Source organism: Protopterus annectens, chromosome 3.part0, assembly GCF_019279795.1.
Source record: "Protopterus annectens isolate FY-2018-M chromosome 3.part0, PAN1.0, whole genome shotgun sequence".
Lineage (NCBI taxonomy): Eukaryota > Metazoa > Chordata > Ceratodontiformes > Protopteridae > Protopterus > Protopterus annectens.
In genome coordinates, this window is record NC_056731.1 from 119,171,393 (window position 1) to 119,194,258 (window position 22,866).

The window sequence follows — 22,866 nt, forward strand, 5'->3', positions numbered from 1 at the left end:
ACAAGTAATAAACAACTTAAAGTGAAATTAAGAACTATGTTTTTAAAATTTCAGATCTGGCTGGATCTGCATACAGCACAATAATCAAATGCAATGGTAACAACAAGTAAACTTTTAAATGCAGAATTCAAATGAAAAAATGTATAAAATGCACAAATATCACATCAATTGTAGTATAAATCTAGACAGACTGCAAAATCACTACTTATACAACAGTGAAAGCAAATGAATTCAGCAGGTAATCCCCTCAAACAGTCATGTGGTAGCTAAGTGAGTGAAGCTCTGAGATAATGAACAAAGCTTATACCAGTACAAAAAGTGTCAAAACAAGCAGTCGAGCCCACAAGAAATCAAAACAACACTCACTGGAGTTTCAAACAATGGATTCCAGCTCAGAAGGGACTTTCTTACCCTCTATTCCACAAGAGAGAGAAGACCAAAGACTTCTGAATGTAAAAACACTGTCTGGCTGCCTAAAAAGCTGAAAGTAGCCTGTGTGCAACTAATAAACTAATGCAGAAGTGTGGGGACAAGTAGTAACAGCTAAAGCACTAGAGCGGTGCAAGAAACACAGCAAATAAGCACAGATATCAGAGCAGCACAAGTAATAACTTAAAATTGCAATTCAGATTTGTAGTTTTAGATATTCAGATTTGGACAGATCTGAATTCAGTACCACAGTCAAATGCAATGGTAACAGCAAATACATTTTAAAATGCTGAAGACAAGTGAAAAACATAATATGGACAAAGGAAAGTAAAAAGTACTTATCTAACAGTGGATGCAAATGGATTCAGCAAAGCAGTCTCTTTAAACAGTGGTGTCCTCTCTCAGAGCTTGAATTCACTTGGATACCAGTTTCCCATGCAATGTCTCCAATGATGCTGGCAACTTTGAAGAAAAGTGTCCTCTGTGTGATAGATCTAAGGCATGTTCCTGCATCTCAGAGAGTATAATGTTGTATTTTTTATTTTTAGCATGAGTTGATGTGGTCGTAACAACAGGAATTAATGATAATTAGTCCCTCTTTTAGGATGTGGCTAGCTGCCAGAAAGTTAATGACCACATTCAGTTTTCTGTCTTCTACAAACTTTCTAAGCCACAGATCACTAATGTCCATTTGGATATCAGCAAAGTACATTTAAAAAAGAAACTAATCCAGTGTAAAGCCCTGTGAGATATTGCTAGCAAGTGGCCTTTTGAAAGACAGTATGCAAGCAAACCTGATTGTATGAGTTAGTTTTACAGCTGATTACTTAGGTGGATGAGTTTATCCAATTATGTCAAAATGGGGGAAGTACTGAATGCTTTAACCATGTCCAGATATGCAATCTGTACAATTTCTCCATTATCCAGCGCTTTGTTTATCTTCTCAAAGATAACCATTAGATTTAGGACACAGAACCACCTTTCACAAACCCAAATCAAATCAAGGGATTTTAGGATGCCAGCATCTTTATTTATAAATTCTATGATGATATGTTCCATTGTTCTTCTAATAAGTATTTTAGATGCACATCTTGAGCCGCTCTCTTGAGAACAATTTCTTGGCATCCATTTTTCTCTAACATATAATAAACTGGTTATGTTTATAGACATAATCATAATCATTTGTGTTATATGTCCAAGACATGGATGTCAAAAAATTCCCATAAAAGTGGAGCTGGACTGGTGAATCTTGATATCCATTCTGAGAAAACATAAAGAAAAGATATGGTGAGCGATCCGATAATAATTCCTTTTTTAATACATGGGGAGAGTTATCTACTCCATATGACAGCTTTACTTAAATTAGGAATGTTTGGCAGAACAAGATATATAATAATTTTTAAAGCATATGTGATTAGCAGGGCACTTCACTTCCAACTGTCATTTATTTAGCAACATGATCTAATATAGCTTCCAAATCTATTGTTTGGTTACTGAAGCAATTCTATGGTGAGTGCCATCTCTATGGTAGTGCAGCTTTCAACTCATAACAGCCACAGTCACAAATAAGAACACAGAATAGAGCAAGGATGTTACAGTGAGGTTCTTATTACTGTACTTGGATACACAAAGGTTATTCTTCCCTGTTTTCAGACTATAATCCGAGCACTTAAGGTAGTACATAAATGTACTATGCATGTTTAATTTGTGTCAGAGTTTCCTGTTTACAGAAAATTTAATGGAATTCCACAGTTTCAGACAGATGAGAGCACATTTGCTAACAGCTCAGAATTGACTCTTGTTTTCCTTCTTAGTTGACATATGGTGGGCATTTCTGAATCAGGTGCCACTGGTTCTGCTTTATGCTATTCTGATCCAGATCCAGCTGCACACTCCTACAGAAACCTACCACATGGCGTTCCATTAGGCTGCCCGATTCAAGCAGCCATGCCACTTCATAAATGGATATCACATATGAGAGTAACTTATTATGTTTAACTGTGCATCTATTTACAGAGAACAATGAGAAATGTGATAGTGCCTGCATGAAGTAAAGCTTTTACTTAGGGACCCTTACACTGTGTAGTTGAAGAGATCAGTATTTGTTTATTTGCTTCCAGATATTGTTCCAACTGATCCTCCTCAGCTTCCGGGAAAATGTCCAGATGCAGCTAAAGGAAAATACTGGATTCCTTTCCGTGGCCATTGCTATTTGTTTGAGACTTCAGAATATAATGCCTGGGGTCATGCATCTCTTGAGTGCCTTCGTCAAGGTATGTAGTATAGACTTTATGAAAATATTCTGTACAGAAGTGAAACATCTTTTAACATCAAAGCAAATGAGAGTTCATACTGGCAAACTGTATTTAACTTGTAAAATGGCACGTGTGTTGCCTCTGATAATGCTTTTCATTCAACCTGAGGTGGTGGTTACATTTTATCCAGAGAAATTTGATTAGAGTACAAGCAAATCACCGTTGTGTTAGAAACAACATGAATTATTGGGTTCTTTCCTGGTTGTCAGAAAAGGAAGGACATCTGATTCATTAACTCATTTGTTCATAACAAGACTGGTTTTCCAAATGTCTCACATGCTACATGTTCTACACCAGATTCTGTGTATAATACAGTAAAATCTTTAACTGGACAGAACAACAATGCAGTTTACTTCAATTGGTAAATTAAAACAATACTAAGTATGTGCACATTGATTTTTTTTAATCTTAAATTAATCCGTAGGAAGATCTGCATGTCAGGTAAGAATTTTGTTCCCTCTCCCTCAGTAGAGCAACCTAATAGACTCATTTATTCCTGATGTTCTTTTTAACTAATAGCTACTGAATTTTTTTCACATATAGAAAATATGCAATTCTCATTTCACTAGTCACAAAATTAAATAAACTACAGATTAAGACAATTTTCAATGTGTGATATATGCAAGATGACACTCACCTTCCTGAAATGTATCAATGTTTATACAGTATGTTGAACTGGAGCAGCTCTTTAAAGGAGACTGTAGCTGCATGTGAACTGCAAATCTTAAGAAAAATTTGCCCCATAGTAATATATTAAGTTGAAACAGCAACTCTAGATATAGTATCTAAGTTATATACTCAGTGTAATACAATACCTAAATGAACAACATTTACTCTTTTTAGATGTATTACTGCATATTCAATTTACTGTGGAAGTCTAAAGTTGAAACAGTTCTTTTACAGAATATACAAGAAGGAACCTGCATCTCTTAACCAAAAGGTATAATGAAAGGATACATTACAATGTTCTAAAGGTGAAATAACAACTCTATATAATTTAAAATATGTTTAAGCTATGAGAAGTGACAATATGAATATCAAGTCAAGTTCTTCAATATAAGCAGCTGTGTAAATCTCCTAGTGTTACCACATTGAATATGGATAATACCTAATATAACAATTGTTATATAATTATAGGAGGGGATTGGAATACGTACCAAGATCCTAAAAAGGATAAATCAAGTTCATATAAGTTTTATAATAAGCAAGCTGTAATAGCTTTAAGTGAACTTAAAGTTGATTTTAAATTATATGATCCCTTTAAATATGAAAATAATAAATATAACACTAATAATTTCACATTTTACTCAAGTTGTCATAAGATGTGGTCTAGGACAGATTTTTTCTTAATTTCTGAGATATTGATTGATGCAGATCCTTATGTACACATACAAGCTAGATACTTATCGGATCATTCTAAAATAGCATTAAGTTTTAATAAAGACATTAGTAATAGTCTAAGACACAGGGGGTTTAATTGGTCTTTAAATCCAAATTTATTGAATAAGGAGGATGTTGTTCAGGAAATTCAAGCGATTCTTAATCTTCTATTAGTTAATTTCTCTAAACAGAAACATACACTTGATATTGAGTGGGCGGCAACTAAAACACAAGTAAGGGGGATTTTTATTCAAAAAGCTACCTTTTATAAAAAAGCACAGAGTAGAGAGATACAAAGATTGGAAACGGAAATCAAGGCTTTAGATCAAGATTTAATTAGAGACTATAATAAACAAACTGAAACAGAACTATTCAAACATCAAAAGGAGCTTTTTATGTTACAAAATAGTAGGTTGTCATTTCATGAACATAAATTAATGGTAAAGTATGCTAATCATATTCAAACCCCATCAAAAGCTCTAGCCCGTATTATTAATCAAGTGAAAACACCTTCTCAAATTCCTGAAATACAGTTTAATAATAAAAGATATACAACATCCGAAGATATTATGAATACCTTTGAAATAATATTTTCTCAAATTTATGGAGAGCATCATGGCGTACCTACAAACAAGTCTAATACGGAGTTTCTACATAAAATTATTTTTCCAAAAATAGCTGAAAAATATCAATTAGATTTAATTAAACCAATTTCCTTTGAGGAGGTAATTGACACAATTAAAAAGTTGAAATCTCATAAAGCACCAGGACCAGATGGTCTGACTACGGAGTTTTATAAAACCTTTTGTGACAAATTTGGTAAAATACTCGCGTATGTATTTAATTATATAATCAATAATAAAGTTAATGATCCTCATTTTCATGCATCTAGAACAATTCTTATACCTAAGGAAAATGCAGACTCTCTAAATCCGGATAATTATAGGCCTATTTCACTTTTAAATATAGATATGAAAATTTTGACCTCCATTTTAGCTAATAGGCTGAGGAAGGGTTTAGTTTCAATAATATCTAATGAACAGGCCGGATTTATAAATAATAGACAAACTACTGATAATACTTTAACGCTTCACACATTAATTTCTTACGCCAATTATAGGAATTTTAATATGTATGCTCTTATAATTGATGCACAAAAAGCATTTGACAGAGTTAATTTAAAATTCTTGTTTGATATTTTACCATATTTTGATATACCTCAAGAGTTTATTTCAACATTACAAAAATTATATGATAAACCTTATACAACTTTATATATTAATAAAATTTTTTCCAAAAGAATACAAATTAAAAACGGAACTCGGCAAGGCTGTCCATTATCTCCAATTTTATTCAATTTATATTTAGAACCTCTATTCCTATATTTTAAACAAAATACATATTATAATGCACCAGTGATGTATGGTACTAAAATATCTATGGCTGCTTTTGCGGATGACCTTAATATTTATTGTATGACACCTATCTCAGATACCGAGAAAATTTTGAAGGCGGTGGAGGAATTTGCGGAAATATCCAATTACAAAATAAATCTTAAGAAAAGTAATTTATTCCCTTTAAGAACTCCAAAACCCTTATCGCTTTTACCATTGGTAGGACATATAAAATCTGAAGAGAAAATAAAATACTTGGGTATTATCTTTTCTACAGATGATAGAGATTTTCATCTTAATAATGTTCAAGTAACTTGGGATCATATATTGTCTGACTTAAAAAGATGGAATAATTTAAAGTTACCAACAATGGCAAAGGTCTCAATTATTAAAATGAATGTATTCCCTAGAATATTATATATTTTCCGAGCTAGTCAAGTATTAATTAATAAGAATTTCTTTAAAAAGATTCATACGGAATTGGCTAAATTTGTATGGGAGCCTAGGAAAACCAGAATATCTTACGATAAAATGATGACTCCGAAGAATAAAGGTGGGCTTGATCTACCTACTTTTGAAGTTTATTACTTAATAATAAATGCTAATAGGATTTTGAGAATTGCTAACTTTGACACAGCTAGTGGTAAATGGGTACCAAATTGGTTGGTTCTGAATTATAAACATGCTGTAAGTTTGAACATTAACCCTAAGGCATTACCCTTTTTAAAAAAAGACAATCTGAAATTATATCCCTTAATGGAGCATATTAGATTATACATATCATTGATACAAAATTTTTTTCATTCATTAAATCTTTTGCAACATATGATGACTTTTCAACCCTTCCACAAGAACCCAAATTTGAAAATCAATAATCAACTGATAAATCTTAATAAATTTCCACTTATTGTCAATTTAACTTTAATTGATATGTACCCTTATCTTGGTTTTTCAATACACAATATCTTGAAAGAGATGAACCTTCCTAAATCTTATTTAATTATACTTAGACAAATAAAGGATCTATCTATAAGTTTTTTTAGTGAGATTAGAATTAAGGAAGAAAATTTAACCATGTGTTCTAATTTATGGCAAACCCTTATACAAGATTCCAAATATATAAGTTCTACATATAAATTGGTAAAAGACTTAAAATACCAAAATCAAATATTGTTATCAAAATATTGGAGGGAAAAAATACCATTGATAGAAGATAATAAAATATTAAAAGCAATTAATTTAACTATAAAATCAATATCTCTTCAGAAGTTATTATTTACCCAATTAATGATTCTTAATAATGCTTACTATACTCGTCTTAGCTTGCATAAATTCAATTCTAAAAATTCGCCTAAATGTCCATAGTGTAAAGATCAAGTGGCTGACCTTTTACACATGTTCTGGAGCTGTAAATGCATATACAAACTTTGGAATTCCCTAAAAATTCGGTTACAAAAGATGGGTTATCAACACTCTACACTTTCCTGGGAATTTATGATCCTACATATTCCTCCGAATAATTTGGATAAATCCCAAATAATTATACTGATAAATATTTTCTTGTTAATGAAACTTTATATAGCTACAAATTGGTTGGACCCATCCCAAACTTCATGGGATAACTTTAAAGGATTAGCGATGAAACATATTTTAGCTCACAAATTGTTAATTAAGGATCATAGGAAAAATATAAATAATCTGAAAATATGGGAAAAAATTTTTAATATTCTGTTGGTTTAAGATTCTAATCCACTTTAACCCCTGGACATGTAAGTGTATATCTGTGTTTAGCATCAATTATCTGTTTAGATTGATCTTGTTTAATTGATGGAAGCATTCATGTATATAGTGTATATATTTTGTAGTAGTATTTAGGCTTTGTTTTATTTTCTTGGGTTTGTTTATGTAATATTGTTAGTTTATTCAGAAAAATAATAAAGATTGATTATGGAAAAAAAAAGAATATGGATAATACCTAGTTTATAATTAAGCATAAAATCCATTATTAATTGGTGGATTTATAACCATTAACACTTTTCCAGATACTCCATAAATTAGAAACTTGTTTATATACAACTAAAATTTGTTTTCAGGTTTCCTTTAATCCAGGCATGACTTGATGTAAGATCTCCATAAGATAACTACACATTCTTCTCTTCTTAGCTAATTCCTAGTCAAAATCCCCTTGATGATATAAAATATATACTTAGAACTATTATTCTGTAGGAGAATTGTTCAAAGTTATACCTAGTAGACAGTGATACCCTTTACAATTATAGATATTGGAGGTAATGTGACTTTTATATACACTGCCTTAAGTTATAACGCATTATATTTTTGATTGAATTACAAGATCAAAATACATATAATAAGTCTGCCATCATTACATACTGAGCAACATATAGACTGTAGTTCACCCACTGTTACTAGTTTCTGAGGAAAATATAACCATTATGCAATAACAATTTACTGATGAACACATTTTTTTGGGTAAAGCAACCGTTTATAAACATTTCTCCAAATTAACTGGCAAATAGGAAACATCTGCATTTCTTATAAGAAAGAACCCCAGTAGTCTGGCATATAAATTCCCAAATAATTCTTAAATGTCTTTAGTAGAGTTGTAAAAGATTTTTTTCTTGGAGAAGGTTATCAATATGAAATAAATCCAATTTTAACTGTACTATATGTAGGAAACAAAGATAATTTTAGTAAGGCATAGTAAGGCAATCCTGATCAAGATAAAAAAAGAGTAAGCCAGCATTTTTTTCACTTCCATTTCAAAAGCATGACATTGTTATAAAGCCTCTTGTTATTCTCTATTAAATGGGAAAGGTACACATAAATTAGTACAGGAAATTATTTTGCACAAAGTGGTTCATTATTTATTGTGATAACTGGGTTATGTAAAAGTGGTTGCCAAAGAAGGGATTCACATACACATTTTATTTAATACACATGGAAAATCTATGGTATATACTCTATATACTCTAGGATTCAGAAAAAGGCCCACAGATCATACTAATTCCCAATACATGCTGGTCAATTATTGGGATGGTGGGAAACAGTGACTCAGAGGCAGTTATGTCCACAATGAGAAACAAAATCGTCAACAGCTCATTAACATGTATTTGAATTGCACACTAGCCCATGCTAACACTGTCAGACTTGACTATGGCAGTGTACTCCCTAGCTGTTCATGCATCTTACACATCCTCCACATGCTCACACTTACAGATATCCCCCTGCACATCTACCCATCAACAATAAGACCCCCACATTTAAGCACATTCACAGAAATGCTCACTCATGTACCACATGCTTCAACACACGCACACACTTTTTTATTTTCTCCAAGTCTTTTGGGTTTCTAATACCATGATGGGAGTAGACCTCATTCCTAAGTCAAAGTACAATTAAAGTTCTTGAAATTAGTATTGTTTTAATCTTTGATGTCAGCCAAAAGTGCTCTTTCCAGCACCCACAATGTGCCCAGTAATGACTCCTTCTGCAATTTGTATAGAGTTACATGTATTGGTAACATATCTAAATACGATTGTAGATTTTTTTTATAAGACCCATTGTTTCTACTACTATTGGAACTGTCTGGGTATCTTTCTTCCAAAGTGGTCTCATTTCTGCCTGCAAATCTTGATATTTTATGGACTTTGTGTATGTCTGTATGCAAGACACTGCAGTCACTGGGTGTAGCAATTTCAATGATCAATGCTAATTCTGTCTTCTTTTCATGGACCACTATACCTGGTTTTCTAGCCTCTATCTTTTGAACTACTGGTAATGGGTGATCCCATGTGATGTAGACTTCAGCATTTTCTATGATGCTCTGTGGTGCATGTTTCCAGTGTTTTTCAGCTACTTCAATATTATAATGTTTAAACAATCCCCATTGCAACAGTCTTGCCAGATTATTATGCCTTTCAGTATACAGTCCTTCTGCCATGTCACAACCAGCAACAAGTTGTGTGATGGTTTCCAATTCTGTTTTACAAAACCTAAATTTATCTGTTTCTCCCACATGTTCAATGGACTTTGTAAACAAATGTGCATGTAGCCCACTATCTTGGGCCACCAATATTAATCTTTCATCTTTTTGGTTTGAATTTGCCTCTCCTTAACCATTCCTGCATTCTATCCTGATCAACATGAGGTTCTTACAGACATTTTCTTTACTGTAAACTATGTTTATTCATTTTCCACATTTCTTGCCTTCTCATCTGATCCTTCACCTTATATTCTTTCTTTTGTTTTTTTTGGTATATTCAGTTGCTGCCTGATTTTTATCTACTTCTGGTTTGATTTCCATTCTTGCTTGATGCTGATATGCTTCTGCTAGACTAAGCAGGGAAGTCATCTTAGATTTATTCTCCTCATGTTTCTAAACTTTCAGCATGTTTGGATCTTGTGAGGTAAGCAGATATGTGTGCAATCCCACAATTGCAGATCTATACATGTAATCAATTTCAAGGAGGCCCATACCTCCTTCGGAATGGGGAATATATAATCTTGGTATGCACTGATTTTTATAAATCATTTGATGAGCATGAAGCATCCTTCATGTTTTCCTGTCTAATCTATCCAATATATTACGGGGCCAGTCAGTCACTCTAAAACTGTAAGGTAGGACAGGAAGAGCAAATTGCTTTAAAGGTTTAATTTTGTTCTTATATGTCAACACTGTTTTCAGGATAAATTTAAGTCTTCTAAAATATTCCTTACTAAGTTTTATTCACATTTGTTCATTGTTTTATTGTTGATCATTCACCAGTTCCCAAGTATTTATCCACTCCCTCTTGCTCAAGTTCTTTCATATCACATTCTTGTCCTAAACTGACGTTTTCTTGGTGCTGCAGTTTTCTTGCTTTAAAAGTTGCTTTTATACATTTATCAAGACCAAATGACATTGCTGTATCATATGAAAAAGTTTTGATTACTTGCAGTTGTGCTTTCAGTTCCCCATCTGATGAGCTATACAGTTACTATACACCGTTTCACTGATGAGCTATACATACACACTCATGCAGCTTAATTCATGATTCTGCAAACATGCACACAAGTCCACATAAAGCAATATTTTGACAGAGCAAAAAATATCACATATTTTGCAGATTACATGTTGTTGTATCTAAATATCCCTAAACAAGTCACAGAACATATCTGCATTGTAAGTAGTCCTGTAGTATTGAATTGGTGTATGCTGTTTTTTTTAGTGTAGTCATTTTTAACTCTAACAGTGAAATTTTATTTGGATAAGAACAAACTGGAAGAAGCTGACATTCATTAGAAAGAGAGAGAGAGAGAGGGAGAGAGAGAGAGAGAGAGAGAGAGAGAGAGCATCTGGCTAATTTGCATTGGCCACTCCCCCAGACTGTTGTATTAGCATGTGACTCTGCCCACAATATCACCCTAAATGTTGAGAACACCACGATGGTAAAACATCAGTGTTATGGTGATTTAAGAATTGGAAAGCGATGGAGAAAACAGGTGAGCTAAGGCTTTTCCATTAAGCTATACCTTTCTGAATTCTAACAATAGTTATAAGTACAAAGATTGCAAAGTAAAGTGCTTTATTTGTTAATCAAGGAAAGAAATAGTTTGACATGAGAAACCAATATCTTCAACTTGAGACTTTGCTGCATATGCACATAATTGTGTATTTCATGCATTGGGTTTATACTATCCTAAATTAGTTAACATTTTATATTTCTAATTGAAAAGTAAAGTAAGTAAAAATTTGATAGATCAGTTTTGGTATTGGGTTCAGACAGTCTATTCATGTTAATTATTGGAGTTTTATTATTCTAAAGAAAATTAACTAAAAGCATATGAGTGCCTAAAAACTGTATGGCAAGGACTTTGTTACAAAAGTAAAAAAAAAAAAAAAAATAGGAGGCTAATTAGTAATGATATTGTCAATAGTTTATATTTGAATGTAAAACACATCAATGCATATTTTGTTTTATTTTATTAATAAACTAGCCTAAACTGAAATATGTGAGTGATCCTGAATATAATTTAAATTTGACCAAAAACATTCTAAATCCAATAATCTGATAAGTCTGAGAATGTGTATGGGAAAAGTGCTGATTTGGCGATATGGAACTTGTAGTTAGATGCACTACTATATTCCTTCACATTTTTTCAAAATCCTATTTATAACTTGTTTAGAGTTGATTAAGATACAACAGCATATAATCTTTAAAGCATTTGATACTATTTTTTGTTGTACCAAAACCTATAGCTGTATGATTTAAATCTTTTACAGTACCATGATGGTGTAATTCAATAGATATTATAAAAAGGTAGGGTGATAAGGGGCATTCTTGCCTAGTTTTGATTAAGCTCTTGATTAGTGGATAAATATTCTTATTAATTGCAAAGCAAAAGAAGTAGATTCACAGAGGACTCTGATGACAATTATATCTTTGTTGAGAAAACTGAATGTTTTGATAGCTTCTGAAAGAAAGGGAATGCGGACTCCATCAAATTCCTTACTGGTTTGTAATATAAATACCCCTTTGTTTTGCCTAGTACAAAAACTCTTGTAAGCATATTAGATTTTTTTTTTAATTACTGGATGGAATTAATTCTAACAGCAAATTGGGAGGTGCTGACATTTATTAGAGAGAACATATCGCTAATTATTATTAGCCACACCCACAGACTGCTGCATTAGCAAGTAGCTCTGCTGACTGTATCATCATAAATGTTGAGAACCCCATAAGGAGATAACATCAGTGAAATGGTGGTTTAAAAATTGGAAAGAATTGGTGCAATGTAGAGAACTGCAGAGCTAAGAATTCTCCATCATGCTATACCTTTTTGACAAAAAAATAGTTTTAAGTACAAAGATAGCAAAATAAAGTGTTTTTTAATCAAAGAAGGAACTAGTTTGGGGTAAGAAACTATAATCTTCAACAAAGAAACCAAAATAAGAGAGGGGTAAGAAACTATAATCTTCAACAAATACACCAAAATAAACTTCAAAGGTTCAGGGAAGGTATAAATAAACGTCTTCATCCAGGACAATCTACCACACCTACCCCTTCCACTTCTACACAAAAATCTCCAGAGGATATTGCCAACACCCTTAACAGTTTTTTCACTGAAGCTATCCAGACCCTTGCTTGCCAGCTAAGTCCCACAGGCACTAATTCTATCACAACTTCACCCACTACCCTTCTCCCCTTTAGTTTCCAACCAATCTCTACCTCACTTATCCGATCCCTGCTTAAAAAACTAAAACCGACCACCCTATCTGCAGATCTCCTCCCTGCAGAGTATCTAAAAAAAGCTGCAGATGCCATAGCTTATCCAGTCTCAATCATGATCAATAGAACCATAACAAAGCCTCTATCCCATCCATCTGGAAAACATCCCATGTTATACCACTTCACAAAGGTGGAAATTCCACAGAACTATCAAATTATAGACCCATTGCCATACTTTCACCACTGGCCAAAATAATGGAGAAATGTACCCATAAGCAACCCATGCACTATCTCATACATAACAATCTGCTGGCTAACTCTCAGCAAGGCTTCAGACATATCATAGTACCGCCTCTGCCCTCCTCTCTTTCTCCAATGTCATAAATCATAACCGAAATACTAACAAACTATCCTCAGCCCTCTTCGTCGACCTATCCAAAGCCTTTGATATGGTCAACCACCAACTACTCACTGCCACTCTGAAATCCATTTCACTGAATAACCATGCTATTCAATGGTTTCAATCCTATCTGAATGGCAGACAACAGGTGGTACTATGGCAGGGAAAATTATCTAATCTATTACCCCTCACCCTTGGAGTTTCCCAGGGCTCTATTTTAGGACCCCTTCTCTTTTCAATCTTTATTAATGACCTTTACTCTGCCATTCCAGATGCCACATGCATCCAGTATGCAGATGATTCCACGTTGGTCTGCTCAGCCTCCACCCCATCTGACCTGCTTACACTATCCCAGAAAACATTTAACACAGTTGAAAACTGGCTCTCATGTCATTATTTGCTCTTAAACCCTAAAAAAACAAACTGCTACTTTTCATCCCACTGACAGGTCCTCTCCAATTTCTTTTAAGATAGCCTCTAATAATGGAACTGTTATTCCCCCAGTCATCCATACTAAACTCCTAGGGGTAACGACTGATAATAACCTCAAATTTGACATGCATATCAATCGAACTATTAAAACCATTAATAAAAACCTGGGCTCCCTATATAAAAATAAACCTTTCCTTCTCCGCTAGCTAGGACTGTCATTGCCCACACTCATCTTCTTTCCACCTTTTTCTATGCCTCCCTCATGCTCACTAACTTGAACAAATCTGAACTTTGCAAACTCTCAAGCTGTTACAATCACATTGCTAGATTTGCCACTGGCTCTACTTACAGAACTCACCACTGTCAACACCTTAAACCTCTAGGATGGCTAGAATTGCCTAGCCTACTTCAGTACAATTAACTTATACTAGCCCACAAAATTCTCAAACAATCAGATAACACCCATGCACTTAGAAACATAATCTATCCCTATAGGAACACCAGGCCACTTTGTTCTTCTAACAAATTGCTAATTCAAACACTCAAAGCTAATAACTCAGCTGGTGACTCCTTGTTTTCCAACTCCATTGGCAAAATTAGGAATTCACTTCCAGCTGACCTAACTCTAGAACCATCATTAAAATAATTCAAGAAAAATCTCGGACAGTATTTTATGGCACACTGGCTATGCCCCTGTCACAATCCAGACTAACTCCTACTGTACTATAATACACTAAGGAGTACTGTAAAGGAATACCTAGTTCCTTCCATCTGATTGTCTGTAACCATATAAACTTGAACTATGATAGACTACAATTGTTTTAATGTTTTTCTGTATGTACTATTGGAGCTTTTTTTCCTGGGTCTCCGCTGAAAATGGACATATATCCAGTCGGACTATCCCAGTCAACAAATGTAAAATAAATAAATAAAGAAACCAGTATCTTCAACTTGAGACTTTCCTACATATGCACATAATTGTGTATTGGATGCACTGGGTTAATAATGTCATAAAATAGTTAGAATTTTATAATTCTAGCTGAAAAGTAAAGTAACTGAAGAATTAGTAGAGCAGTTTTGGTATTGGAATCAGACATTCTATTCACATTAATTCCTAGAGTTTTATTATTCTAAAGAAAATTAACCAAAAGTATATTGATTGTCTTAAAGCCCTATGGTGATGATTTTGCTGCAAAATTTAAAAAAAATGGGAGATATTAATCTAATTATTGAGGACATTGTCAATAAGTTAAATTTGAATTTAGATCATGACATCAATTCATACTTTATCAATGTCCAAAACTGAAATATGTGAGTGAAACCAAGTTTAAACAAAATTTGACTCGTATGTTTTTTTAAATTATTTGATGGTATGGTGATTTTCAGGACTATATTGAAATCTGCTAAGTCTGAGAATGTGTTTGGGAAAGTGTTTATTTGGCAGTATTTAATTTGTAGTTAGAAATGCTAAATATATTCCTTCATATTTTTCAAAATTCTAGGTATAATTTGCTTAGAGTTGTTTATATACAACAGTATATAATCTTCATATACGTGAAATTACTTTTTGTATCAAAACTTATAGTTGTATGTTTGAAATATTTTATATTCTCATGATGGAGAAGCTCAATAGAAAGTATAAAGAGACAGGGAGATAAGGGGTATTGTTGTCTAGTTCTGATTAAGCTCTTGACTGGCAGAGAAATAATCTCATTAATAACAAAGCAGTAGAAGTAGCTTCAAGAGGACTGATAACAAGGATATATTTGTTGAGAAAATTGAATGTTTTGACAGTTTCCAAAAGAAAGGGAATGTGGATTCCATCAAATGTCTCACTGGTGTCTGATACAAATTCCCTCGTTTTGCATAGTGCAAATTCCACTGTAAGCATGTTACATTTTTTTATTGCTTGTTTGAATTAATTATCCTGGGTTTGTCTTCCTCCAATGACCTTATACTATAATATTGACTGATTTCTATCGGTTGCTTTCCTAAATGTGTAGCCAAAATTTAAGTTTAGAGTTTAGTGTCTAAATGAATTGGTCTGACAGCACAGTGGATTAAGGCTGTGAGCTGTTAATTCGCTGCTTCCTGCACTCAGGATGCAGAGTTTGATTCTTTTTACCTCCATTGTTCTATTTGTGACTTTGATCAAGTCACTTAACCCAACAGTGCTCCTTGGCTGTCCCTGAAAAGGGACACTTGTGGGCACTAGCTTACCTAACAGATGTCAAATGTAGTTAAAGAAACTGGGTAATAATTTTAATCAAAAGTGGTCTGTAGTGGACTTGTGTATAAAGAGTGTTCTAGACTGATTTTAATATTTTTTTTGAAAATACATTAATTTAATTAAATCAAAAAGCATAAACAAGGCTCGATTATGGTTTATAGTTTCTCTTACAAGAATCATCAAATTTGTCTGAGCCAGGGCCTATTCCTGGTTTTAAGGAAATAAAAGCTTCAGAGATTTAATGGAAATAGAAGTTAGCCTGCATTAGATCTAGCATGTCATTTAGAATTTTAGTTGAATTAAAATGTGCTAGGAAGTTCCTGATACTGTATAAAATGGTGTGAGGGGTTTGATGGTCTGTATATGTTATTACAAAAGTCAAGCCGTGGTGGTGCAGCGGTAGCATTGTCGCCTCACAGCAAGAGGTTCTCCTGTTCGATTCTTGGCTGGAGCACCTTCTGTGTGGAGTCTGCATGCTATTTTAAGTAACCCAGTGAGGTATAGGTAGCTTTTGCAGTATAATAAACTTTTAATGAAACTCACAGTAGGAAAAAAGCAATATGAAATGTATGTGTAGATAAATGCCTAGTGTAACTGTATCATAAGAGAATTGTCAGTGAGCATTTGGAGGTAATAATACAAGAAATCCACACAAAAAGCCAATAATCTGTCCAATATCCCTTGCACCAGTCCACCAAACCTTGGGTTTAACCCCAGTGTCTACCCATATTGTTACCATAAGAGATCTAGCAATAAATACAGATATTATCAAAACAGTAACACCCGTCATATTAATACATGCCCTGACAAAATTATAACCTGTAAGGTGTTTAAAATAAGAACCTCATGTTTGACCAGAACTGTCAGTGATGGGGGAATTGCATATAGTACACCACCTTCCACATGATATAATATTATTCAAAGCAAGAATAAGGCATAACTAAACAACAAGCTGATAATAAGAATGGCTATTAGATCAGGCATTTACATACTAGTTATACCATCAGCAAAACATGCTTTTTTTTTTGCATTTCAAAGTATAATCTAGGTATTATATGCAGTGGAGTAAGATGGAATATGGGGGTGTGGCCATCTTTCGGCTTTTCCCGGTTAGGGGTCGCCACAGGGGATCACCGGTCCGCTAATGATTGGCAGTGGATTTTTACGGTGTTGAGTTGCCAGCCTGGTGCCCAAGAAGGAACACCCACACATGCATGCACCTACCTGCATGCCTTTAATGTTCACTCAACCACAGGGAGGACATACAGATTCCGCACAGAAGGCATTCCAGCTGAGAATTGAACCGGAGAGCCTTTTGCTGTGAGGCGACAATGCTAACTGCTGCACCACCACAGCCATGCTGTAGCTGAAATTGCCAAACGTATAATGATGCTGAACTGACGAAGTGTCAGACAAACGTAGGGTTCTACTTAACTAAAATTAAACATGTGTCCAATGGCATGATACATATTCATGAATTCTTAGTGTCTGGTACATGCTGTTACATCTTGAGAGAACAGGCACCCATATTGGTTACTAAACCAGATAACTTTTAAAATGATGTGATGGATAATCTTCAAAATGATGTGAAAGTTTATGTTTCTACTTAAGGAATTATATGTTAATGTAACATCAAGAGCAATAAACAAAGGCTCACGACCGAAGAAATCACCAGGACCTGGATACAGATGATTTAGTATAACAGTTCCTTTATTTCACGAATAACATCCACAGATAAAAACTGACTGCAAAAACAATACTGTCAAGCGCTTTCGCCCGGGCTCTCCCAGGCTTTATCAAGACAAGAATACAGGGAATACGCTTCCATTTTATACCTGCGCCTTCCCAATGATTCAATTATGCTGTGTAATTAATTTAATTGCTCTTATTATTTGCAACTCATGTTAGAAGATCATCTTATGCAGGGAGTCCTTAACGAGCAATTATTTAATTACCTCAGTACAAAAACCCTTGACGCCAATTATTTTTGGCATCCCAAAAGTCCATAAAGGCCTTGATCCCCTAAAATTTAGGCCCATAGTTGCAGGCGCAAAGGGTATTACTGAACCATTGGGCAAATTTATTGATATTTCAACCAAGAATTTGGTATCATCAATAGAATGCCTTTGCAAGGATTCATGGGAATTTCTGAAAGGGATAAAAAGTGATTTTTTTAACATGACTGATTATATGATTACCATTGATATTGTAGATTTATTCCCTAGTATTCTGCATATTATTGGAATAGATTGGTTTAACAGAATACTTATTGAAAAATCAGGTTTCAGTAACAAAATAATAAATTTACCAGTTGAATTTATGGAGGTTATTTTGAATAATAACTTTATCATTTTCAATGGTGAGCTATTTAAGCAGAACAAAGGAGTAGCAATGGGCACACCTTGTGCCACGGCCTACTCGAATCTAGTATTACACTTTTGGGAAAACAAATTTATTTTTTCAACATGTTGGGCAGAAAACATTGTTCACTATAAAAGGTTCCTTGACGACATATGCATTTTATGGAAAGGTGATATTAATGACTTTGAAAAATTTATACAACATATTAATTCTTCCACAAGTTTTTTAAAGTTTACACACAAGATAAATCCATTTGAATTACATTATTTAGACATTGTTTTAAGGAAAAACAATATATCTAAACAGTTTGAATCAAGTATTTTTAGAAAAAACACCTATTCAAACATGCTGTTGCATTTCGAAAGTAATCATCCATTGTTTCAAAAAAAGGGGATCATAAAAGGCCAATTAATAAGAGCCTCCAGAATTTGTAGTACGGACATGCTTTATCAAAAAGAATGTGAATATCTAAAAGAATTGTTTCTAGAAAAAGGCTATCCGAAAAACCTGTTTGAAACTTTGGCTAATGAAATATCCCAAAAAAGAAACACACAATTTCCCCCATTACTTGGTAATACGAAGCTCCAGGAAACTGTTACTATAACGAACAACAATATGGCGAAAAATCTTTCTTTTCTATATACATACAACATGAACAACTTGGCAATTGAAAACACTGTTTGTAAATATTGGCCGATTCTTTTCATCAATGATGATCTTAAAAAAAGTATTCCTAGTAGACCACAATTTGTTAGAAGAAGGGACTGCAATTTAAAAGAATTACTAGAAAGGGACACACTACCTAGTAACAGTAGGAACCAACTTACTAGAGGAACTTATAAATGCAATTCCTGTAACCAATGTTGCTTTATGTTAAATAACAAAGGCATATATCTAAAATCTAGAAATATAAACCTATTTCCATCAGGTCATTTTAATTGCAACTCAAAAGGTGTGGTTTATTTAGGATTATGCCAATATTGTTTATGTTTTTATGTTGGAAAAACTGAAAGAACCCTAAAAAGAAGGGTATATGAGCACATCTATGAAATTAAAAGTAAAAAAGAATCGAATGCTTTTTATAAGCACTCTTTAGCTTGTAGTAAGATGTGCTTAAAATTCTTTGTTCTGGAGCAAGTATTTAACAGTGTAAGAGGGGGGGGGGTTGGGAAGCATCACTGGAGTACAAAGAATTGTTATGGCAAATAAAATTAAATGCCACAAGGCCACCAGGGCTTAATGATGCCATCAGTATCAACAGTGCCCTTAAACTATGAAGGGCCAAACTGTAATCAAATTATTAATTTATTAAGTAAATTAATTGTTCTGGTTGTATGTTTGTAGTTGTAACAAAATGGAAATACATTATTTTTGGAACAGATATTTAATGGAATGATTTTTTAAGTATTTATCACCTGCATTTAATATGGTACATAGTCTATTTTTAACATTTAGCATGTATAATAGAATGTAAGAATATTTATTGAAGCACAGTACTTTAATATGTGTTAATAAAAAAACTTTTTAACAGTTATTTTATATTTTTGCTAACTTATTCATATAAGCATATAGTTTTTAACATTAAACATTCAATATAATATGTATTTTATAAATATATATTTGGGAATATTTAATTTATATATTTTTGTATGAATAATGGATTAATGATTTAAAAGTTTAATAATATTTATATGTCTATATTTATTTAATTAAATTAATTTATTTAAAAAGTTGTTTAAAAAACTTTTTAAAAATTTTAGGTATGTTATGAATCAGTTTGTTTATGAGGACCCTGAAAATGCTTCTGAATATATAGCTTCAAGCACTAAAAAACTTTTTAATTCTTGCAAATAATAAGAGCAATTAAATTAACTGCACAGCATAATTGAATCATTGGGAAGGCGCAGGTATAAAATGGAAGCGTATTCCCTGTATTCTTGTCTTGATAAAGCCTGGGAGAGCCCGGGCGAAAGCGCTTGACAGTATTGTTTTTGCAGTCAGTTTTTATCTGTGGATGTTATTTGTGAAATAAAGGAACTGTTATACTAAATCATCTGTATCCAGGTCCTGGTGATTTCTTCAGTCGTGAGCCTTTGTTTATTGGTGACACTCGTTGTGTGTTCTATGGATTTTGTTGTTTTTGTTACAATATCAAGAGCAATAATACAAGAATACTCACTAATGTACAGGTAAGTAAATATAGTTATTAACACTAGTGTTTATTATCCCTTTGACCAAGAATTAATGTGTGTCACATCTAGTGGTATGAGATTCATTTTGAATTGTAATTCAGCCCAAGACTGGCATCAAGATCTCATAAGTATTTTTGAATCAAAAGAGCACTGACTAAATGTTCATGTTTCCCATCTATTTGTAAGTAGTCATCCAGTATCAATGTTAAATAATAGTTAAAGATCAGATAAATACTAATGTGTCTTACAAGTAAACAGAATTATATTGTTGTACCATCTAAATAACCAATGCTATAATGCAAGGAGAGTATATCCTAGGACAAATATTGTGTACCTGTTCTAATATGGATGATACAAGGCCAGAGATAATTGTACACACCATCATCCATTTGCTAATTTTGTACATACCACATTATTTGGGAAGTTAATACTGTTTCAAGTGATGTGTATCCGCGGTGGTGCAGCGGTAGCATTGTTGTCTCACAGCAAGAAGTTCTCCCGTTCGATTCTCGGCTGGAGTGCGGAGAGTGCCTTCTGTGTGGAGTCTGCATGTCCTCCCTGAGGGCTGAGTTGCGTTCCGAAAGACATGCGTGAATGGGCGTACCTTCGTTGAAGGTTGGGTGTTGAGCTGGCAACTCGGCACCGTGAAGATCTACTGCTAATCATTAGCGGACCAGAGTTCCACTGTGGCAACCCCTAACCAGCAAAAGCCGAAAGACAAACAACAACAAACAACTACTGTTTCAAATGATCTGTCAACATATTAAAATGATTTCTTGTTATTTAGTAAATTATCTTGATATTTTTATAGTGTAATCCTTGCATACATGATTTCAGACCTAAGACATGAAAAGAACAGTATCAGTTTTGAACACCATTTATAATAAAGTAGACCCAAGTGTTATCAGTTCTTGCAAACACGAGTTGCTTACTTAATTTAAATCACTTTCTCAAAATTAAACATTCATGTAATCAGTAGTCAGGTGCTGGTCCCCAATGAGTCTACTATGTGGTACCATAACTACACCTGGTATGGTTCCACAAATGAAATTCAAAACACAGTTCCTCAGTATAAAAACAACTTGCAGTTAGATCTATAAGGGAAACATACCAGATGCACTTTTCATACATAATTCACAAATGCAAGCCTACTTCAACATGCCAGCAGGTGTTCTCTGGCAACATGGTATACTTAGTAGAGTCTTATATGCTGTTGTAAACTTGAACAATTGCACAATAAGTATGTCACAAATTCATAATGACTGTGGAACTAGATATTAATAGGCCTGCCTCCACCCTGTTAAAGACTACTTACATCATTTCTGCTATCATTTAAACACACTTTACAAATTTAGTGGTTACATCTAGATACAACTGCATAGTGAAACTTCAAAATGGTAAAACACTCACGGGCAAAGTAAATATATTTTAGCATAAGGTCAGGAGGAAGTGCACTACTCTACACTCATGGTACCAGAACAAGCGGACAATACAAATATGTATCTACAAAAGGTATAGCATTGTAAAATCTGTTATGCTAAAACTGGGACCCAGAAATGCATGGAGATAAAGTGGAGAGCATCACGTCTCCACAAGTATATCTAATAAACTATTAACAATTTAAAAGTCTAGTCAAGTTTAAGCCTAAGAGCTGAATGAAAGTCAACAACAGTAATGTTTACTTTTCCTAATTAGTGCATTGTCATCATTAACCTTTCATTTAGACAGCAAAGGTTGAAAAAAGTTGTTATTCTAGGCATATATGACTTACCATTGCAGTCTCTTCACTAGTGAAATTACTGTCTAGCAAAAAAGGATGATGTCCAAGAGATATTACATGTAATGCATAACCAGTAAAGAATATACAAATGTCAACGGCCCAAAAGCATCTGTTCTTTTTCTCATGTAATGTAATTCCTAAATAAAGAAAATTCACTTAATCAAAGACATTTAAATATGATTCTATTGTCATAATTACTATATGACCTTGCAGAAAATGATCTCACGTTAAAAATGTTTTCTTGATATCTCAGAGAATGTATTCACGTTTAAATGGTGCAAAAGACAAAAGATTTAACCGTGCTTGCTACTAGCAGTCAGATGTACTAAATCTCCATCTGAGATTGTCATTACTGTCATGACACAATAAAATGATGTACAATGTCATCAGTTATATGAAGGTTATCAACTAAATGACTGCATCTAAAACTACCTATAAAATCAGTAATTATTCTTATACTAATCAAATAATACCAGTGTTATTCCTCCACAGGATAGAAATAACTTTGTAATCCAAATGTTTGCAATAAGAATTCAGTTGAATATTTTTATCAGTTATTTATGACTAATAGGAAGAGGTAGCTCCAGTCTAATTCAGTGGGTCTTAAATTGGTAATGTAATGAAGATCAATGGTAATGCCACTGGTTACTTGAATAATGTGCTATACAAATGTGGCAGTTGGTCATGATTACTGCACTGCATTTAGCTCTGATATATGTATAGT

The 22,866-nt window shown here is 33.5% G+C and overlaps 1 protein-coding gene across 1 annotated transcript in view; it reads left to right on the forward strand.

Annotated features, from left to right (window-relative positions):
- The window catches only part of LOC122796777 (macrophage mannose receptor 1-like), a 1,798,323-nt gene that overhangs the window by 1,552,272 nt on the left and 223,185 nt on the right, over nt 1-22,866 (forward strand). The window contains exon 28 of the mRNA XM_044065505.1: nt 2,550-2,702. Within this exon, the coding sequence (XP_043921440.1) occupies nt 2,550-2,702 (153 nt within the window). The remainder of the gene's footprint in view (nt 1-2,549; nt 2,703-22,866) is intronic.